At 35.3% G+C, this 21,402-nt stretch overlaps 2 protein-coding genes across 2 annotated transcripts in view; both read left to right on the top strand.

Moving 5' to 3' along the window:
- Positions 1–5,898: 5,898 nt before the first annotated feature.
- LOC141688961 (receptor-like protein kinase HERK 1) lies at positions 5,899–9,238 on the top strand. Its single transcript, XM_074493114.1, has one exon. The coding sequence runs from the start codon at positions 6,339–6,341 to the stop codon at positions 8,841–8,843; it is 2,505 nt and encodes an 834-aa protein (XP_074349215.1). The 5' UTR covers positions 5,899–6,338; the 3' UTR covers positions 8,844–9,238.
- A 3,898-nt stretch (positions 9,239–13,136) lies between these two features.
- LOC141690844 (uncharacterized) overlaps positions 13,137–21,402 on the top strand; it is a 95,794-nt gene continuing 87,528 nt past the window's right edge. Inside the window, exons 1-4 of the mRNA XM_074495603.1 lie at positions 13,137–13,164; positions 13,242–13,372; positions 13,899–13,995; positions 14,076–14,162. Coding sequence (XP_074351704.1) covers positions 13,137–13,164; positions 13,242–13,372; positions 13,899–13,995; positions 14,076–14,162 — 343 coding nt within the window. The remainder of the gene's footprint in view (positions 13,165–13,241; positions 13,373–13,898; positions 13,996–14,075; positions 14,163–21,402) is intronic.

Here is a 21,402-nt window from a genome sequence, read left to right as displayed (position 1 = left end):
TCCCAAAGACTCTAATTATCCCTTACACCGGGAGAAGAGTGCATCTAAGGCCCTACTGGCTGATGGAGTTCATGGATGATAAAGGAGTGAGAAGATTTTTCAGATTAGAAGACCAATTGAGCATCTCTAGCAATGAGACTCTCTTGGAGATGCAAGAAAAGCTAAATCTCTTAGAATCTGATGAACTGGAATTCCACAGACAGCTCCAAAATCAGATAGAAGAAAACAACAGAAATCTTGGATAGAGATCCAGACCTTCAAGAAACTAGATAAATCTGCTCAGGCTAGAGGAGCACCTTGAAAATGACTGTGAGCTAAACTTTGTACATTCTGTTAATTGAAACACTTTACAGTATTATCTACTTTCTTTTAAAGTTGTATTTTTAGGGTGTTTTGTTATCATCAAGTTTCTCTTAATTTATGGCTACAATTCCAGTAGACATAAATTGGGGGAGATTGTTGTGTATATGTTGTGAACTTGATGATTTCATTAACAAAACACCTTGGTAAATTTTACTTAGTGAAAAATGTAGCACTCGATGGATAAGGATTGTAGTCTAGACAGATGACTCAATACAGTCCCGACGGATGATGATTTATTATCCATCGAGTGAGTAGCTTTTGTAACAATAAGTCTGTAGCACATTTCTGCATGCACCTTTGTATAGATTCTGTAATAGCATATAAGTCATGATTGACTTTAACTAGATATACAGAATAGGTTAATTAATTTTACATAGATGATGTCTTGTAATTCTGCATAAATGAAATGAAGTCAAGTGCCAAATAGCTACCAACAGATGATTAACAAAGCTATCGACGGATGATCAATATAGCTGTCGACGGATGATCAACAAAGCTGTCGACGGATGATCAACAAAGCCATCGACGGATGATCATGTAATCAATGAATAATCCATTGACAGTGACAACACAGTCACATGCGTCGAGTGTATGCAAATGGAATGTGGTAGCATATTCAACTGGGTTTTCTAGAACAAAGAAACATTACCATTTCCATTCTAATATGAAGATATTCAAAGATGCTGGAATAGAGTAATGAAGTAGCATAGTGTTAGACTTGATAGTTTTTGTTTTATTATCATGTCTTATTACTTTGTAATCTTGGTGTTATATAAACCAAGAAGTAGCAAATAGAATGATAACTGAGATTCAAGGAGAGAAACATTTGTAAGCTGAATTCTTAGCATTTCTCTGCATTCTTAGTTGTTCAACACTTGTAAGAAGCTGTGAGCTTTTTGCTACACAGAATTCTCTCGATATATATTATACATCTCTGGTGGATACATTCAAATCTACCAGAAAATTTTTAAAGACTTGTGTTCTTAATTACTTATATTTTGATTCTTTTAAAGTTATTATTCCGCACTCTGCAAATCAATTCACACTGATATATATATATATATATATATATATATATATATATATTTAAGTTAGAACATTTTTATTTAAGAAAAAGTTTCAAAAATTCCATTCAACCCCCATTCTGTAATTCTTGTTGAATTGTTAAGGGACTAACACCTGGGCTCTACCCCAATAGTCACAGGAAGTTGTATTGCTCCTACGACTTTGCATTCCACGTGGTTAACCCATAGATGGGTGGGTCAGATGGAGTTAGTTGAGAATTATTGTAGCCCATTCTTATGAATGTGTCATGGAAAAGAATATCTACAAAATCTCCATTATCCACTAGGACCCTCATAACATGACAATTTTCAATTATCGGGGTGATAATCAGAGGACCATCCTGAGGAAATTTCAAACCTTCAAGGTCTGGGTCACCGAATTCAAGCATCATCTCTGACTTAGAATGCTTAGACGACTCTCCGACTATGCTCATTACCTCTCTCACATAAGCTTTTCGAGAGTTCCTTATAGTCCCAGCTGCTATGGGACCTCCTGAGATCATATTGATCACTGGCCCTCGGGGCTCTGGGTTGCGATCTCTGTCATTACCTCTTCGATCGTTATCTCATCGATCATTGTCTCTTTTTTGGCCTCCAGCCTCTTCACCTTTGATGAAACGCCCGAATTTTCCTCTTCTGATCAAATACTCAATCTCATCCTTAAGTTGCCTAAAATTATCAGTATCATGACCAACATCCTTGTAGTACATGCAATATCGATTCTTGTCTCTTTTCTCGGAGTACACCCTTAGTGGCTTCGACCATTTGAATTCTTTGTCTTTCTCAATTTCCATAAGGATTTGGCTCCTTGGAGCATTAAACCTTGCATACTCAGTGAACCTTGGTTGCTATTTTTTCTTAGAAGAGGAGTCAGAGCCTTCGTCAGTTCGAGGATACTTGTCCTTTACATCGTACTCTTGATCCGTCTTTCGCTTCTTGTTGCCTGCGAGCTCATTATTCACCACTATCTTCTTTATACTTTCCTCTACCTTGATATACTTTCCAGACCTATCCCGGAGCTGCAACATGCTTTTAGAAGGGCGTTTGGCGAGGGACATCTTAAAGAACTCATCTCTTGTCCCTTGCTATAGGGCTATTATAGCTACCTTATCGTCAAGATCCGGGAGCTTCAAGGCCTCTTTCGTGAATCAGTTCAGATAATCTCTAAGGGACTCCTTTGCTCCTTGCATTATGCCCATGAGAGAAACCGAACTCTTCTCATATACTCTACCACTTATAAACTACTTGATAAAAGCTTGACTCAAGTCTTCGAAAGATCCAATCGAGTTTGGGGGCAGGCGGTTGTACCATCTTTGAGCCATACCCGATAGGGTTTGAGGAAAGGCCCGACACTTGATAGCGTTGTTCAAGGGCTGTAAGAACATGGCGTTAGAGAATGTCCTGACATGATTAGCATGGTCTCCAGTACCTTTGTATTCTTTAATGGTGGGCATCTTGAACTTCCTTCAGATGTGGACATTCATTATCTCGTCATTGAATGGTGGGTTCGAATAATCAGGATCTCCTAGGGGCATAAGGTCACTCGGATCATCCCTTGAGACAGCTACCCTTCTTGGTGTTGGACCATCCATATCTATGATTGGGGAAAAATCTCTCTACCTTGCAGCAAGAGGATGTCTTGGGGTCAGGTGCACCTTCATGTCGCATTTCAGCCTTTGGATCTCAGTTTCATGATCCCTGATCCTCTCCTGTACATCTTGGGGAATCATCCCTTGAGTGCTCCTGGGCCTCTCGTTGGTACTAGGCATTGGCTCTTTACCAGCACGACTCCTCCTTGGAATGACCTCGTCGTCCAATGATTCAGAGTCTCTATCAAAGTAGGGTCTAGAGAATTCTCGGTCCTTAAGGATGGGAGCCAAGTCACGTATGTATTGGGGGGTCCGCCCTTGTCCTTCGCCCCGATTAGAGTGTTCACTTCCTCCAACCTCAAGGTATAGAGACATCTTGTAAGGGGGTTAGTGGTCATGATCATTGAGTACTCATATCCAGCGGGTTGAGGGTTTATAGGTGCATGTAGCTGCTAAAATTGAGGATTCGTCCCTTGAGGAGTCGGGGGATTCGTCCCTTGTGGCTAAACCTCAGTTGCCTCTACCGGGGTTTCTCCTTGGGTGGAGGTATAGGTTGATTGCGGTGGTATCTCTACCACTGATGCGATTGTTCACGATGGGAGAGGGTTGTATGTTCCATAATTACAGTTTGCAAAAGCGCAAATAATGATGGCAAAAAATGAGTAGATTGGTCTTCACGTTTACTGCTAAAAAAACTTCTAGCACGAACATCGAATTAGATTTTATTTATTGCATCGTTTGTTGCAGATGTATTATTCTATCGCATTTTTCTTCAGATATAACTTTACTTGCCAAAGTAGAATACTTTATTTCAAAAAGTACAAGTAGGATCTTCCAGAGTCAAATTGAAAAAAGGGGGGAAATCCTAACTGTTTACATTTATCAGCATGCATCAGTTAGTAAATCCAGGCATATTTTGATGGGGACTGGGGGTTATGCTGCATCAAATTTGTTATCTTAATATTCAGAATAGGTGCATTAACTTCCTTGACTTTAAAAGAAAAGATAAGAAAGAAAATGAGATAAATATTCCAATATCTGGATGTGGATAATTACTAGAAAAGAAAAAAACAGACTAGCTATACTATATATGTTAAAATATCTCCCACTCCGTCATTACTAATCTCACTTCCGTTGGGTTGCCACAAATTTTAATGATGGTTGTAATTCAATTTTTCTTAAGAATTTGAGGCCAAAAAAACAAACGAAGTATGTGTGACTCATTTCTCCTATTATGTTAGTAACACTTGTTTTCATTGTTCTTTGTTTCTTTCAGATTCATTGCTTACGGTTTCTTATATATAAGGCAGTATCTGGCGGTAACATGAGAAAACCTGGGGGACTTTTTGGAAATCTTGCATCTGAAATCCCTGCAAATGATTTAAAACTAGGGTGTGTTGGTAATTAATGCTAGGGTTTGTGCGAGCTTTAATGGCCATTCTTGCATTTGGGACTATCGATCATCGCAAGATGCCTACGTATCTTTGTGTGGTATAGAATAAAGCAAAAAATGTAGCTCTAGGTTGAGTGGTAGAGCCCTTTATATAGAGATGAGTCTAGGGTTAGACTTGTGTTGGGAGACTTGGTGGACAAGTCTCCTACTTATATGGTATGGAAAGAAATTCCAAATCTTTCTTTGTAGGACTTTGAGTCCGTTTTGGACACATATCTCCGCTCTTCCAGCCGTATTGGTCCTGGTCCGTGAACAGCTCATGTTTGTGGACCTTGACGACCTCTGCTGATAGGTTTTGACCACTTGGGTCGTCTTGAGTCTGCTAGGAGCTTAGACCAGCCTGGTTAGTATTGGGCTTCTGGACAAGAAGTCCAGATGTAATCAATGTGACATTTGATGTGTTTTTAGGATGTATTTTCTATCTATATCAAGGATCATGAAAATTGAAAATGTGATATTTTGGTGAGAAGCTCTAAAGTGTGAGAATACATAACATTATAAGATAAATGACACTAGTATTTTATCTTGATGTAACTTGTAAAATCATAAATTTTAGTTTATGGTCAGTCTGAGTAAAAAATAAATGTGAATCATTAGTAGGTAATTCAATTATGTTTGAACTCGGCTCAAAATTCAGCTTGATTATTTCTGAGCAAATTCATGTTATGCTTATTTATTAATGAGCCGATCTTAAATATCATTTTTCGTTCATCAAGTATACTCAAATTGACACCTTTTAAAAAAAAAATTAAGCTCAAGTCATTTTTGAATAAACTCGACTCGATTTTGTTATTTTGGAACGGCGGGACTCCGTTTCCATGTTACTTTCTTACTTTTGTTATAAAAAATGTTTTAAAGATATATTGTTTGAAACAATAATTTTCATTAATTTTGTAGTCACTCAAATGGAGTCTATAGAACAATAACTAACTAAGAATCATGTTAAACGAATTGTACTGCTTTATTAGTTTGTGTGTTTTCTCAATCTTAAATTTGTAAATTCAAAAAATTGGAAATTGGGGTTCGTATCGAGTTTTGAATTTTCGATAAAATTTCAGCTCGATATACCTGTTTCAAATTAAAAATATTTTTAAATTTAAAAATTTAATTTCTAAATCCAAATTTAAATTCAGAAATCAGATTCGAAAAATTTAAAAATTCGGTTTTCATCCCGAATAGCCGTTTTGTCATATAATTTTATCATACGTAACTTCAAATTTCACTCTATTTAATAATATCCATTTTAATCGAGGAAAAGACAAGGTGAGTAACTTATCCAAATTAATAGGAGTCCATAATTGCCCTATTTCAACGGGCTTAATTAATTTAAAAACTAGTCCTTATTCAATTCATCCAGAATGGTCACCACCATTAACATATGTTCACACCTCAATGCCTTCAGCTGTTAAATTCTTCTTGACCCCTTTTCAGTTACATAAACACGTACATAATTTCAACCAGTATCTAACTACTACCCTCTATTTTATTCCTTCCATTTGTCTAAAAAACACACTCAAAAGATTATATGTCAATTTCTCTGCTGGCTGGCTGGCCGAGTTAACTAGCTGGCTCCCAAATTTTCACTCTGGCACTCAAAATTATTTTTTATATATTTATCACTCAACACAAATAAAATTTGTTAAAAATCTCGAAACCCTTTATTTTTCAGACTGTTTCTTTTCTGGGTTTCTCTCTATTTCAGCTCAAACGGTCTAAAAGGTGCCATCTTTCTCATCTCATCTTTATCTACTAATCTTTAGTGGGTATTTTTTATTTTAGTCTTTTTGGTTTAATATTGCTGAATCTTGGAAAATCTTGGGTTTTGAGGTCTGTTTTTAGCTCAAGATTTCATCTTTTAGATCTGTTAAAATGATGCATACTTGTGTGCTTAAGTTGCTCATCTGGGCTTTTCTTGTATTGTTCTATTTTGATTGCTTTTGTTGTGGATTTACTCCTGCTGATAAGTATTATATAAATTGTGGATCAAATGCAAATGTTACTATTGGTAGTCAAGTTTATTTGGCTGATAATTTAGCTTCAAAGTACCTTTCTAGTCCTGATAATATTTTAGGGACTACTACTTCAAATTCCATTCCGCAGACTGATGAAAATGGTCTTTATAGGAATGCTAGAATTTTTACGAAAACTTCGAAATATACCTTTAAGATTAGCCAAAAGGGGAGGGTTTGGATCCGGCTTTACCTTTCGCCGTTTGTGTTTAACAGTTATAATCCAAGTACAGCAAAATTTTCAGTTTCGATTCCCAACCATGTGTTGCTTAATGATTTCAAATCTGGTTCTGTTGCTAAAAGGGAATTTTTAGTAAATGTCGATTCTGATTCACTTGTGATCACTGTTTCGCCTTCCGAGAATTCCTTTGCTTTTTTGAATGCTCTAGAAGTTGTTTCGGCCCCGGATTCGCTTATCGCTAATGATGCGCAAAATGTCAATCCTGCGGTGAAGTTTGAAGGTTTGCTTACACAGGCCTTGCAGACTGTTGCGAGGATTAATATGGGAGGGCCGACTGTCACTGCTAAAAATGATACACTCGGTCGAACTTGGGAACCTGACACGAAGTATCTTTTGGATGTTAATCTTGCTGGAAATGTATCAAAGGTTAATGCTGTCAAGTACCCTCCAGGAGGAGCTACCGAGGATATTGCTCCAAAGACAGTTTATGGAACTGCAACAAAGATGAGATCTGAAGGTGATCCCAGCAGCAATTTTAATGTTACATGGGATTTCCCTGTTGATCAGGGTTTTCAGTATCTTGTACGCTTTCACTTTTGCGATATTGTAAGCCAATCTGCTAATGAGATCTACTTCAACGTTTTCCTTGGTCCCTCAAATGTTTTGCCAGACTTTGACCTGACCATCATAAATCAGAATTTTCTGGCCACTGCAGTATATAGGGATTTTGTTACTTCATCCATATCTACCAGTAAGCTTCGTGTGAGTATTGGTCCATCTTCTGTGAATAACGGTTATCCCGATGCAATTCTTAATGGACTAGAGATAATGAAGTTAAATAATTCTTTTGGAAGCTTTGCTGGGTCGGAGACTGCACCATCTTCGTCAGGATCAGGCTCAAAGTCAAATATCGGAATAATTGCGGGTGTAATAGTTGGGATTGCAATAATTTTGCTGATTGTTGGACTCTTCTTTTATATTCGCAGGAAGAGGAGACTGGAACGTCTTCACCATTCAAAAACATGGGTTCCTCTGTCTGTCAATGCCTCTTACACCATGGGAAGTAAATTCTCGAATGGAACAGTTACCAGTGCTGGATCTGACTTTGGTTATCGGTGTCCTTTCGTGGCAGTTCAAGAGGCAACTAATAATTTTGACGAGAGCTGGGTTATTGGTATAGGTGGTTTTGGGAAGGTTTACAAAGGAGAGTTCAGTGATGGCACAAAAGTAGCAGTTAAAAGGGGTAATCCCAGGTCTCAACAAGGTTTGGCGGAATTCCGTACAGAAATTGAAATGCTGTCGCAATTCCGACATCGGCATCTTGTTTCCTTAATTGGGTACTGTGATGAAAAGAGTGAAATGATTTTAATATATGAGTACATGGAGAATGGAACTCTCAAGAGTCATCTGTATGGCTCTGGTCTTCCTAGCTTGGGCTGGAAGGAGAGACTTGAGATATGCATTGGATCAGCTAGAGGACTTCACTACCTTCACACGGGATATGCCAAAGCAGTTATTCATCGTGATGTAAAGTCTGCTAACATATTGCTTGATGAGACATTTTTGGCCAAGGTTGCTGATTTTGGTCTATCAAAAACAGGGCCGGAGCTTGATCAAACCCATGTGAGTACAGCAGTGAAAGGGAGTTTTGGGTACCTTGATCCCGAGTATTTTAGAAGGCAACAACTCACGGAAAAATCAGATGTGTACTCATTTGGTGTTGTTCTGTTTGAAGTTCTATGTGCAAGGCCTGTTATAGATCCATCTCTCCCTAGGGAGATGGTCAACTTGGCTGAATGGGCAATGAAGTGGCAGAAGCGAGGACAACTCGATCAAATTATCGATCCTAATCTTGAAGGGAAAATCAAACCAGATTCTCTCCGAAAGTTTGCAGAAACTGCAGAGAAATGTTTAGCTGATTTTGGTGTTGATCGGCCCTCTATGGGAGATGTCCTTTGGAATCTTGAGTATGCACTTCAACTTCAGGAGGCAGTTCTTCATAATGATCCCGAAGAAAACAGTACCAACATTATCCGCGAGCTATCTCCTCAACTCAATAACTTCGGTAATGATGATTCCACCACATCAGCTGGACAGCATGAAATGTCGGTTGTGGCTGATGATGTTTCAGGTGTTTCAATGAGCAGAGTATTCTCTCAACTGGTGAAATCTGAGGGCAGATAGGTTATTGCAAATGGTATGTCATATTCATTCAAATTTTTAAGCTCTCGCATTTTTTTGGGTGTTGAAGTGGCGGCAATGTCAGCTATATCGGAGATTCATGAAGCTTGGGACCAATTATACAGAGTCGGAGTCCACACAAGCATTTTCACCTTTTCAGGCCAACTAAAGCACTATGATAAAGGAATGTAATTGCATTACATTTTCCATTGTCTGGCATAGACAATTTATTTATTCAACGACAATTATATTTATAGTTATAATTTTCTGCAGTTAGTTGTTTGAAAGATGTGAAATAGATGTTTCTTTAGTGTGGAATGCTGATCTTTGGTAGAGTTTAGTTTTGTTATCTATTTTGTTTGTCTTCCTCTATTCAAAAAGTACAGCAATTTGTTTTACCTAATGGTCTCTTAGCATCATTCTTTTCTCAACACATTACACATCTTTTGGTTTCAAGTGGTGTTTCTTGAGCATCTGGACAGGGGTTGTATTATTTTGTTAAATGGTTAAACTTTCTTAACCAAGTGGCCATATGTAGATTAGGTAGTTTATTGTTAGGCCAGGTATTGTTTTATTGCATGTTATATGGTATGTCAGCATATAGACAAACCATGACAGCTGATTGTTATGCCAGGAGAAAACTTCATGTGACCAAGAAAGTGAGGAAACTTGAAAATTGATGGAGAAACCACTATGCATGTGATTAAATTCGATAAAATAACAAATCAATTGTTAGTAACACTGCTTTATGCGGTATATTCTGAGTTTGAGTTTTAGCAGTAGATTTGGGTGACATTGCCAGTTTGCCGCCACCCATGTTTATTGTGGTTCTGGAGAGGGACATAACAACCCCAACCCATTTTCATGTGACGAATAAGTGAGAAATTGACAATACGAAATGATTGCGGAATTGGCTTCTAAGTCTTGAGGTTGGACTATATCATTGGATGATTGGAGCATCGATATTAACAGAAATAATGAACTGTAACCCCACCCAAAAGATGCTCTCCGCGTAGCCATGTGCAACCCCCTAATCTAGATTTACATCAAATCATATATCAAGTCCGTCAGGTTATCTACAAAATCAAATACTTAATCCCTGTCTTTTTGTTTATTAGTAATTTGTAAGTATATACTCCATTACAGTACGACTATTAGATAATAATGAAATTCCAATAACCAAAACTAACACAAAACTAACATAAAAATTCACCATGCTTTACAGATTTTTTTTTTTACTTTTTGAAATAACTATGTTTATAGAATTTGAACATATTTGAAAATGAGGTCATAGTAGATAGGAAGAAGGTTTCTTTTCATTAATCTATTATCTTTACTAGCATAAATCCCGTGCGATGCACGGTTTTCCATTAATATTTTAAATTTTTATTTATCAAGTTATATTATATTTTTAAAATATTTATATAAATATATAATGATTATAAATTTATAATTAAAATAATAAAATAACATGTGGTCGTAATTTAATAAAATAAATAGAATATTTCTAGTATTTTAACAATTTAGTAGTTTAGCAGATATGTAACACTATTATTTATATATTTTAATAATAGGATAAGTTGTATTCGTAGTTTAGTAGGATAAGTATACTATATTTAGTAGTAGTTTAATAATTTAGTATTTTATTAGATATATAACACTATTTATCTATTTTTGTAATAATCAAAATTAGCGAATTATCGTTGAACCAAACCGTTAAACCAAATTATCTCTATTCCGGCTATTATAATATAGTATAGATAATACTGCAACATCAAGTTTTTGGGGAAACATTTTAATCGAAATAACTCTTCTACCCATGTATTTTAATAAATATCAAAAATAGACATCAAGTTTTTGGAGAAATATTTTATTCGAAATTACTCTTCTACCCATGTATTTTAATAAATATCAAAAATAGTTTTGTTGAAGGGAATTGAACCTATGACAAATATTTACAAATTAAACACATCAACCACTTGAGCTAGAGACATATTTAGTTAAATTTTTATAACATTAAGTATTGAGTTAACACTTATTTATTTACACGAGGTGTTTTTCGGGAAACATTTTATTCAAAATTACTCTTTTACCCATGTATTTTAATAAATATCAAAAATAGTTGTTGATGAGAATCGAACCTATGCCAACTATTTGCAAATTAAACACATCAACCACATGAGCTATGGACAAATTTGGTTAAATTTTTATAATATTAAGTATTGAGTTAGAACTTATTTATTTACACGAGATGTCTTGCCTTATATTAAATTTTATATTTATTTTAATATTTATATAAAACATAATGATTTGAGACTTGATTGAATAACTCATTTCGATATGCTAACTTTACACTTATAACAAATACATGACTTCAACTAATTGAGGTTGAAGCTCCTTTGATTATATTTTGATAAAATAAAGTATTGAGTTACATACTTCTTTCTTTATTTTGGGTGACTAAACCTATATAATTCAATATTTATAGAGAATAAAATTATTTTAAGACTTGGGTAATTAGCTGATTACAATATAATAACTTTATACTCATGGGCAACAATGAGATTATAATTTTTTTTAAAATTTATACATTAAATAAATAATTTCTTGTTGATTATATATTATCAATTATATATTATCATAGTAACTTGTTGATAATATCTTATCATATAATAATAATTTATTAATTATCGAAACTCGGATAATTAACTCACATTGAGATACTAACTTTATACTCGTGTAACAACTAAGGGTATAATCAATCCGAGTCGAGTCGAAAACTGTCAAGCTCGAACTCGATTAAAAATGTTCGGGTTCGAGCACGAACTCGAGTTCAACCGAAACTTAAATTTCAAAATCAATATTCAATTCGTAAAAAGTTCTATGGGTTCAAATTTTTTAGGGAAAACATAAAAAAAGGTTTGGACGGCTAAACCTATATAATCTAATATTGATATATAATAAAATTATTCTAAAACTTGAGTAATTAGCTAACTACAATATACTAACTCTATACCCATGTACAACCACGTGATTATAATTATTTTTTATTTAAAAATATTACAAATATTAAAATAAATAACTTGTTGATATTATGTTACCATATTAACTTATTGATAATATATTATCATTTAATTATAGTTTAATAATTATCGAGACTTAGGTAATTAAATCACTTCAAAATACTATCTTTATAACAACTAAGGGTATAATCGAGCCGAGCCGATTCGAAAACTTTTAGACTTGAACTCGATTAAAAATGTTCGGGTTCGAGCACGGGCTCAGTTTCAACCGAATCTTAAATAAAGCATGAAACTCGGGTCGTAAATAGTCCGGTAGCCTAAGTTCGGCTCGAATACTTGAATCAATTTCGCCAAATATTGACAAAAACTCGAAATATGATAGGTTATACTCGAATTCGATTCTAATAAATATATAAAATATTAATAAAATATTAAATATTTATATAAAAATATATTTCAATATGGTAAGAGTGCATTATAAATTTAATGGTAAGAGTGCATATAAATTTCAATATGGTAAGAGTGCATATAAATTTAAAGTATTTTCAATGGTAAGAGTGCACTCTAAACTTTACATTCGCGACACAATATAAATTTAAGGATGTTCATCATTGCAGTAGTCCTTCTAACATGAACCACAAAATATGGTATGAAACAACACACAAATATCGTAAAAGTACACAAAAAATGGCAATATTTTTTATAAATAAAGCTAGTCCGTGCCTTGCACGGGTAATAAAGCTAGTTTATATGAATTGCTCGCGTGAGGTCATTCTCAGGTAAAAAACACCTGACTTTGAAACAAATATCTATATATTCTTAAAGTGTACTCCTTAATTTACCCATTTTCCAAATGGGTAATTTTTTTTACCCATAACCCATATTAAGTATAAAATCACTAGATCCATGGATATATCCACAAAATTTACCCATGACCCATATTAAGTATAAAATCTATATATCCATGGATATATCCATATAAGTTTACCCATTTTTTTACCCATCACAACACTAAACATGGGAATTTTTTGAATTTTAAAATTTAAACATCTTATCTAATGAAAGATTTGGATGATTTTCTCACATCTGTTACAACACTAATTCAATGATAATTATTGGTTTCCTTATTCTCTCTCATTCTTTGCAAGCATGACCTAATTTTTTCATAAAATTCTTGATGAAGATTTGATGTGTATCATGTTCGTCATACAAGTTTACAGAATATGCTGTTCATCTGTTAAAACCAGGTTCATGATTTACTGAATATATCCGGATGGATTCTCGAGGAACAAGTACATCAGGTATTCATCTCCTTTGCCAGTTTACTTATAATAACATCGTTTTGCAAATATCTGATTTGATCATGATTTTCTTATAGGTTCAAAACGACGTGTTCGTGGACGAAATGTTGAAAATATGTTTAAAAATCCATCAGAACCAGAGAATCAAGGTAGTGTACACTTTAATTCCATTTCTGATTCGTTTGTTGAAAGTGATAATGATGTTCATGTATTAATTCAGTTATCAAACGCCGTACGCGTGGGAAGAATGTGGACAAGAATCTCACAAATTCAGCGAACAGAAATGATACACGTAAGCTTTCTCTATAGAATTTCAGATTGGTTGATGTGTATATACGTTTGACAGACCATGTTATGTAGCATACCATGTATCTTCTCCGACTGAGCATATGAGTAATGATAATGTACATTGTTATACATATATTTGATGTGCTTATGTTAATAAAACGAGTCATTCTGTAAGAACTCCGTTATCAATTATTGATCAAAGCGTGACACCAGAACAGGGTATTGGTCTCATTGTTTATCCACCTGATTATTTTTATACATGGATTGATAATTGTGTCCTGAAGTTTCTATTAACATTCAGGAATAAGACATCTTTCGAAAGGTGTGTTTCATAACGGAGTTGCGGCAAATCTGGAAAGTAATAGAATGACATCAGAGTACATCAATGGTATCATTCTTCATCCATTCTGATTGTTAGTATACAGTTTTTGTAATGATGTCTTCAGTTTGCATATATGTGTCGTGTTGCTGTTAATAATAAAATAGGTCATTCTGTAACAACTCCGCAATCAATGATTGATCAAAGCGTGACACCTGAACAAGGTATTTGTATCATTGTTTATCTGTCTGATTCTTTTTATACGTGCATTTATAATTGTGACTTGAAGTTTCTATTAACTCAGGAATAACACAGTTTTCGAAAGGTGTTTTGCATAGCGGAGTTGCAGCAAATCTGGAAAGCAATAGAATGACAGCAGAGTACAATAATGGTATCATTCTTTATCCATTCTTGTAATAACCCCAATTTTTGGAAAATTTTTGAAACCCTTATGAATAGTGTTTTTGCTGAATGAGAAAACTTTTCATGCCACACTAGGTAGGGGTTCTTTTATGGATATTCTGAGATTTTATTGGCACTCTATATGGTATATAAGTGTATGTAAAGATCGTCAGAATCCAATTCTGAACACTTTGATTTTTCCCGGAAATCCACTAGATACGGAAAGAATTGAGTATAAGGTAACATGATAAAAAGGATTTAAATTAAAGGATTATAAGAGAGGATCATAAAAGGATTATAATGTATTGAGAAAGGTTAAGGAAACCCAAGTAATAAGATCCCGGGTATGATCCCTCAAACGATAAACGAAAACGAAAGTTAAGCGAACCGTATAACAGATCAGCGGTCATTAGGCAAACAATTAGGAAGTTAATCAAAGAGATTAGAGGGGATGATGTCATCCAACCAATTAGAAGAGGACAAAGAGGGGAGGATGACATCACATGATGACATAAGCATGACATAGGGAGGAAGGAGATGTGGTTGGTTTATAACCACACAAAGTCAAGGTTAGAAAGGTAATTACCCAAAAACAAAACAAAAAGCAACCAACCAAGCCAAAACATTTCATTTTCATCAAAAAACACAAAACCCCCATTTTCTTCATGAAGCTCTCGGCCCCTTTTCTTAAAAAATGAAGATCCAAGCTCCACCACTTACTATTTAGCAAGGTATTTATCTAAGCTTCCCCATGGATAGTTACATACTTTCTATAAGTTTAAGCTTCTAATTTCAAGCCAATCTTTTTCTATAAATCATGGAAGAAGATGGTGAATAGTACTTTCTTGAAATTAATTTTTGTGTTCTTGATTTCTTTGAAAGAACAAGCTTGTAGGAGGTTAGATTAAGGCTTCCATGGACATTTCAAGGATCTTTCATGGATTAAAAGCTCCAAGGAAGGTATAAACTCCAAACCCTAGCTTTGGTTTTGAGTAATTAGGAATGAATATGATTGATATAGTATATGTGAAGCATGAGGCTTGTTTGTTTAAAGTTTGGTTGAGTTTGTAGAGATTAGTTGGTTTTGTGGTGTTTTTGGAGTTGTAAATCTTGTTAATTAGTTAATGAACTTAAGTATAGCTTTTAGTTCATGTTTGAGGGTAGTATAAAGTTGATAATATTGAGTTGTTGGGGCTGTTGGAGTGTGTTTTGGATGAATATTGGTTGTATGATTGATTTGGGGTTGATTGGTGGTTGTTTTGGAATGGTTTAAATTTGGGAAATCGCGTAAACATAGCCGCCATAATGCCCGATTTACCGTAGACTGTTTTTGTTCTTAACATCAGAACCCTTGAACTCACTGCTAGGTTTTGACCATTGCAATGTTTAGATAGTTCATGTTACGAGCTTCGTTTTGATATGTGGTTCGTTTGATTCCGATGAACGGTTTAGGAGAAACGGCCGTTTTAAGTAACGACGTTTCGCGAACGAACCCTTACCCCTCGCCTTACTTTGAAACATAGGTTAAAGACCTTAAAGGACTAATTGAAGTATGACACATTTATGTAAGGTGTAATAGGCAGTTGGTAAGACACTTGCGAAAGAATCGCCTTAAAACTCATAATGGTTAATTTATTAAAAATGGTGGAGCCGAGGGTACTCGAGTGACTTAAGAGAATCAGTAAGCGCAAAATGAGCGTTAGAGTCTGAGTTGGTTAGAGTATAGATTTACAAGTGACTTTGGTTTAATTCCAACTTACTTGTTGCTTATAGGTTACCAGACTCGTCCCGAGCCATTCGTAACCCCTAGTCGCTCAGGCAAGTTTTCTACCCGTTATATTGTTGTTGTGATGTATATATGTATATGCATTATCTTGTGATAGATGCATGTTGGTTAATTAGCAAATTTTGCGATATATTGAAGCATGCTGATATGGTATATATATGCATGTCTGTTTCGTAATCTGGTTATCTATCTGTTGATTTCAATGCTTATAGTTGCATAATACATATGCTAGAGATAAGCAGTAGTTGCGTATACCCTTAGTATAGGGGACCCAAAGGTGAACATTTTCTAAAACCGGGAGTCGATGTTCCCGAGTATATTATATATATTTATATATATATATATATAGATATAGTTTTCAAAACTATTAATCGAATAAGGTTTATTCGATAACTTTATTTTTATTAATGAATATTATTTTGAATATTCATTCGAGGACTTATGACTCCGTTTATTCTATTTAATGAATATTATTTTGAATATTCATTCGAGGACTTATGACTCCGTTTATTCTATTTAATGAATATTATTTTGAATATTCATTCGAGGATTTATGACTCCGTTATTTTATTTAATGAATATTATTTTTGAATATTCATTTGAGGACTTATGACTCCGCTTATTTACTGAATATTATTCTTTATTTTATTAAAGAATAATGTTTCGATAATCAAACTTATTTTCGATTATTCAAATGAAGATAGTACTTTCGTATAAGTATATCTTTGGTTATTTAATATTCATTTCAAGTATGAGTTTTAAAACTTCTACTTCAAATTGTTTATATAGAGATTATCCTTTTGGGAATATTATTTAAATAATAATATTCAGATATTTTCTAATATATCGGGGCTGATTTATTTCATTAAATCAGCATTACTCCAAACATTCTTAAAAATGTTTTCGAGTCTTCAAAATGATTTTAAAAGTTAGAGCGGATCCCAAAACTCATTTTTATATTTAAGATCTTCCTTTCGAAGGGGATTTAAATACTCGATCAAAACTTGAGGGATCCGGCTCAGTGGTGTATTTTACATTCGCAACGAGGTTGCTGTTTTGATAAATGAATTGATTACTTACCCAACGTTCGGGAAGTAAGTCCATCTATTGAGTCGGCATAAGCAACATGGGCTCAGTGGGCGTCCATGAAAGTGTAAGTGGCTGGGTGGCAGTCCATCAACGCGTAAGAGGCCGAGTGGTGGTCCAGCACAAGGCCCTTATGTGGCCAGGGTGATGACCGGTGGGGGATTCATCCATCTACTAGTAGAAAAGGTTACTTATTGGTATCTTTGCCTGATCAGCAAGATATCAGGTTTATGCCAAAATTCTTTCCTTTCCAAATTTATTGGATATTGCAATTCTGTTCATACTTTACATGACAGAGGTTTTCAGGAAACGTATGTATATATATAGGTGTATATATATATCGGGGCTTAATGAAGTATATCATAACTTCATTTCCTTCAAAATATTTCAAAGATTGAATCTATTCAAGTCTTATCTTGTAGTCTCATCTATGTGATGAACTTTTGAACTAATTATAACTTGAACGGTGGTAGTTCAAGTAGTATTTGGAAAAGATATAAGTATATTGGAGTATCTTGTAACTTCATCTTTTAAACTTATATCTAGTAAATGAATATCTTATGCATGACAAAGATTTTCAGAAAAACGTTGAGACAAGGTTAGATATATGAGATCACCTTACAATGATATTTTTATACAGTTATAAACTGGAACTTTGTGTATATTATACATGGAAGAGGACTTCCAAGATTTTGAAAAGTATATATGTATATATACTGAATATTTTGCGACTTCATCGCATTAAGATATCAAACTTGGTTCATTTCTTTTGACCAAGACTTTCATGAGTACTATGAGAAGGCTCATATACTGTAAATCATTATACATATTATTTTGGTGGGCTTGCGGCTCACCCTTGCTTTCTTCTTTCATCACACAACAACAGATAGAAAAGACGAACATGACCAAGCTCCCGATTCGCAAGCGGTTAGAAAACGTTCCGCAGTTTCTGGAAGCGTTGGTGCCGCCGTAGCTGAGGTAGGAGCTACCAATAGGCTAGGTTTTCAACTATTGATGAACCAGATTTATGTATATTTATGAATTGTAATAATGGCAAGGAATATGTAAATTTATTCAGAACCTTTTTAAGGTGTATTGGCATATATATAAAAATGACTTGTGTTATTTTTGAGTATTCATCTCTGAGACTATAACTTGTGGTGTGTGTGTGTATATTGTGGGGTCACATTACAGAGTAGTTGATTGGTTATTAAGATTGGGTGTTATTAAGGGAAATGGAACTCGTATAACCCGGATCCCCGACCCCGGATTTGGGGGTGTTACAGAAGTGGTATCAGAGCGAAGCGTTATAAACCTCAGAGATGATGTGACGTTAAGATAATAAGTTCACTAAGATAATAAGAACTCTTGCCAAGTTCATAGTCGGACTACCTAACGTAGTACTGACAGTTAAAACCCTTATGGGAACCCTTATAAATATCGTGATAGAAGCGTAGTTTGTTATCATATATGGTAGCGGGACTCCGAACCCTGCGGTTGAGGAGCAAAAACGCGATGATGTTTTATTAGTTATTGGAGATCAGATTGTGGACCCGATAGAGCATCCTAACACGGGACCGGATGATGTTCATATTGAGGATGTAGCGGTTGAGGATGTTGTCCTAGAAGGGAATTATCTCTAAGAAGGATCCTGTGAAGGATCCTGACAAGAATGAATAAAGGACCACTGAGGAATTGATGACCATGGTTAGGTCGACTACCAGAGGTAGGATTGGTCGGTCACTACCGGAGGTTCATTCAAGTTTGTAAAGATAGTAGCCCCCTTTAACGCGGCTTACTCGTAAGACTGAGAAGTTCGAATGGACAGAGAAATACGAGAACAACTTTCAAGAACTGAAGCAAAGATTGGTGACGACCCCTATGATGGCGTTGCCGGATGGAAAAGGAGATTTTGTGATGTGTAGTGACGCTTCGCATAAGGAATTAGGGTGCTTCTTATACAACACAACAAGGTAATCGCGTACGCGTAAAGACAATTAAGGGAATATAAAATTCGATATCCCCACCCATGAGCTTGGGCTCGTGGCAATAGTTTTGCCCTAAAGATTTGAGGCACTACTTGTATGGAGAGAAGTGCGAGAATTACCTAAGCCATAAGTGCTCTAGTATATTTTCATGCAGAAAGAGCTCAACATGCGCCAAATGAGGTGGTTAGAGCTAATCAAGGATTACGATTATGAGATTCTTTATCATTCGGGGAAAGCCAATGTGGTGGCTGATACCCTTAGTAAAAAGGAGAGACTCAAGATGATAATGTCTTTGAGAGAGTTTATAAGAGATTTTGAGAAAATGGAAATAGAAGTGAAGGTAACCGGAGCCGGTACCGAAAAGCTGTTTGAGATTGCAATACAGCCTGAATTATTGGAAAAGAACATATTGTGCCAGAAAAAGTGATGAATGAAGGCAGAGAGCCAACAAATAGATAAGAGATTAATACCGAGAAAGATGATAAGGGAATAATGAGATATTCCTACAGAATTTGGGTTCCAAATGTTCAAGAGCTTAAAGATGAGATCTTTGATGAAAGCTAGTTTGAGGAATAAGATTTAGAGCAAACCCTGAACGTGATAGTCAGGGAGGTCGCCATCAAGATAGAAGGAACCCATAACATGATGAAGTGGAAAATGAAGATTTAAAATATGTAGGATGACCCCGATTATGGGGAGGAGGAGGGAATGTTCAGACTAAGGAAACAGAAGTCGAGTAAGGAAAGGAGACCCGAGACGGTACTCCTATACGAAAATTTATGGACCTGTCTAGACAGAACTTAGACTATTATCCCCAACCACCACCCTGAGGAAACAATGCGGTGAGAAATTCTTTCAGGACCTTTAAGTCGCTAAGCTCTCAGAGTTCCAAGGAACAAGCTGACCCAGTCGAGGCAAGAGCCTGGCTAAAGGAAATATAGGAATCATTTGAGATTCTAAATGATTGACGAATCACAAAAGACTGTTTTATCACTTACCCTCCTAAGAGAGAGGCCACCCGCTGGTGAAAGGCCAAGGAAGGCACGGAGCAAGATATTATAATAAACTGATTTAAGTTCATTCAATTGTTTTTAGGAAAGTACTTCCCAAGGTTATGGAGATAGTGTAAAAGCTTTAGAGCCTGAACAAAGGCAGACGAGTATGATGAATTATGAATCTAAGTTGTAAAAGTTATCAAGATTCGTTCTAAGGACACGAATCCAGAATGACGGGATGTTTGAAATCAATGCTTATGTTGTGTTGGTTCATGAAATAATGATAAGAGAAAGGAAAATAAAAAGAAACTGAAGTGGAAAGGAATATAAAGGCAATAGAGTTTGAGGTATGATAAGGGAGTTGGGTATGAGGAAACCCTAAAGACTCGTAGCAATAGAAATAGAAAAGTATGCATTCGTCAGGATGAGGGTGATTCACCATGAGTTAAAATTGATGGTTGAGGGCATAAGAGATATATATATTTTATCCCATGTAAGTTGGGAGGATTTGAGGAAACCTTGAGATAACTCGAAGGATAAATAATGAGACGCGGATAGACTGAGGAGACAAGGAAGTAAGAAATTAGGAAAATTGGATGAAGGAAGTGACCTTCAAGAATGTGAAGTGTAAGATCGGTGGCTCGATACCCAGAAAGGGAGACGCCAGGTATGAAAGATATCCCAACATTGAGGTGACTGTTGAGATAAACAACAAAAGTAAATAAGGAATTATTAAGAAGAGGTTCACGTTGAACACGACCAATATCTTCCAGAACATCCTTGTTATCGTTACCAAATTAGGCAAGAAAAGCGGATAACCGTTGTTATCTTTTGGAGGCCATATTGATTGACCTCATTTTGAATACAGATGTTATTGTGAAACTAGGCATATACTATCGAGGTGGGAATGATTGAATGAGACACCCTTATCAGGGATATATGACTTGATTTATCCATGGAAGGATGCATGTACCTTTTTAAAGGTGGAATTAAGGATAGAACATCGGTAACTTAAAATGAATCTTAGGGGAATGCATAAAGGTTGGCATTTCACCCTTTATAGGGATAGTTAGAGTTTTGACAGTATGAATTGGAAAGGATTAAGGTAATAACAACCTTTAAGAATCAGTGGAGAAATTTTCAGAAGTATATAGACAATGATTCTGGTATTAATAAATGGTATCTTGATATGCCCTGTATCTAGGGAATACAGGAGGAACGATTCAAGGATAACCTTAGAGGTTTTACAAGGAGAAAGGTAATAATCAAAGTTCTCAAGAATAGACATGTTGATAAAGGAAATATGACGTAATTATAATGATGCCAAGTGGGGCACGTGTTAAACCACGAGAAAGTATGGATCGAACCAGTAAT

The sequence above is a fragment of the Apium graveolens genome, chromosome 10 (assembly GCF_009905375.1).
Source record: "Apium graveolens cultivar Ventura chromosome 10, ASM990537v1, whole genome shotgun sequence".
NCBI lineage: Eukaryota > Viridiplantae > Streptophyta > Magnoliopsida > Apiales > Apiaceae > Apium > Apium graveolens.
Note: the sequence above shows the minus strand (reverse complement) of the source record. Positions and strands in the feature narration are given on the sequence as shown.

What these genes read in the sequence shown, in the direction of transcription:
- LOC141688961 (XM_074493114.1), top strand. Translation starts at nt 6,339, where the DNA reads ATGATGCATACTTGTGTGCTTAAGTTGCTCATCTGGGCTTTTCTTGTA.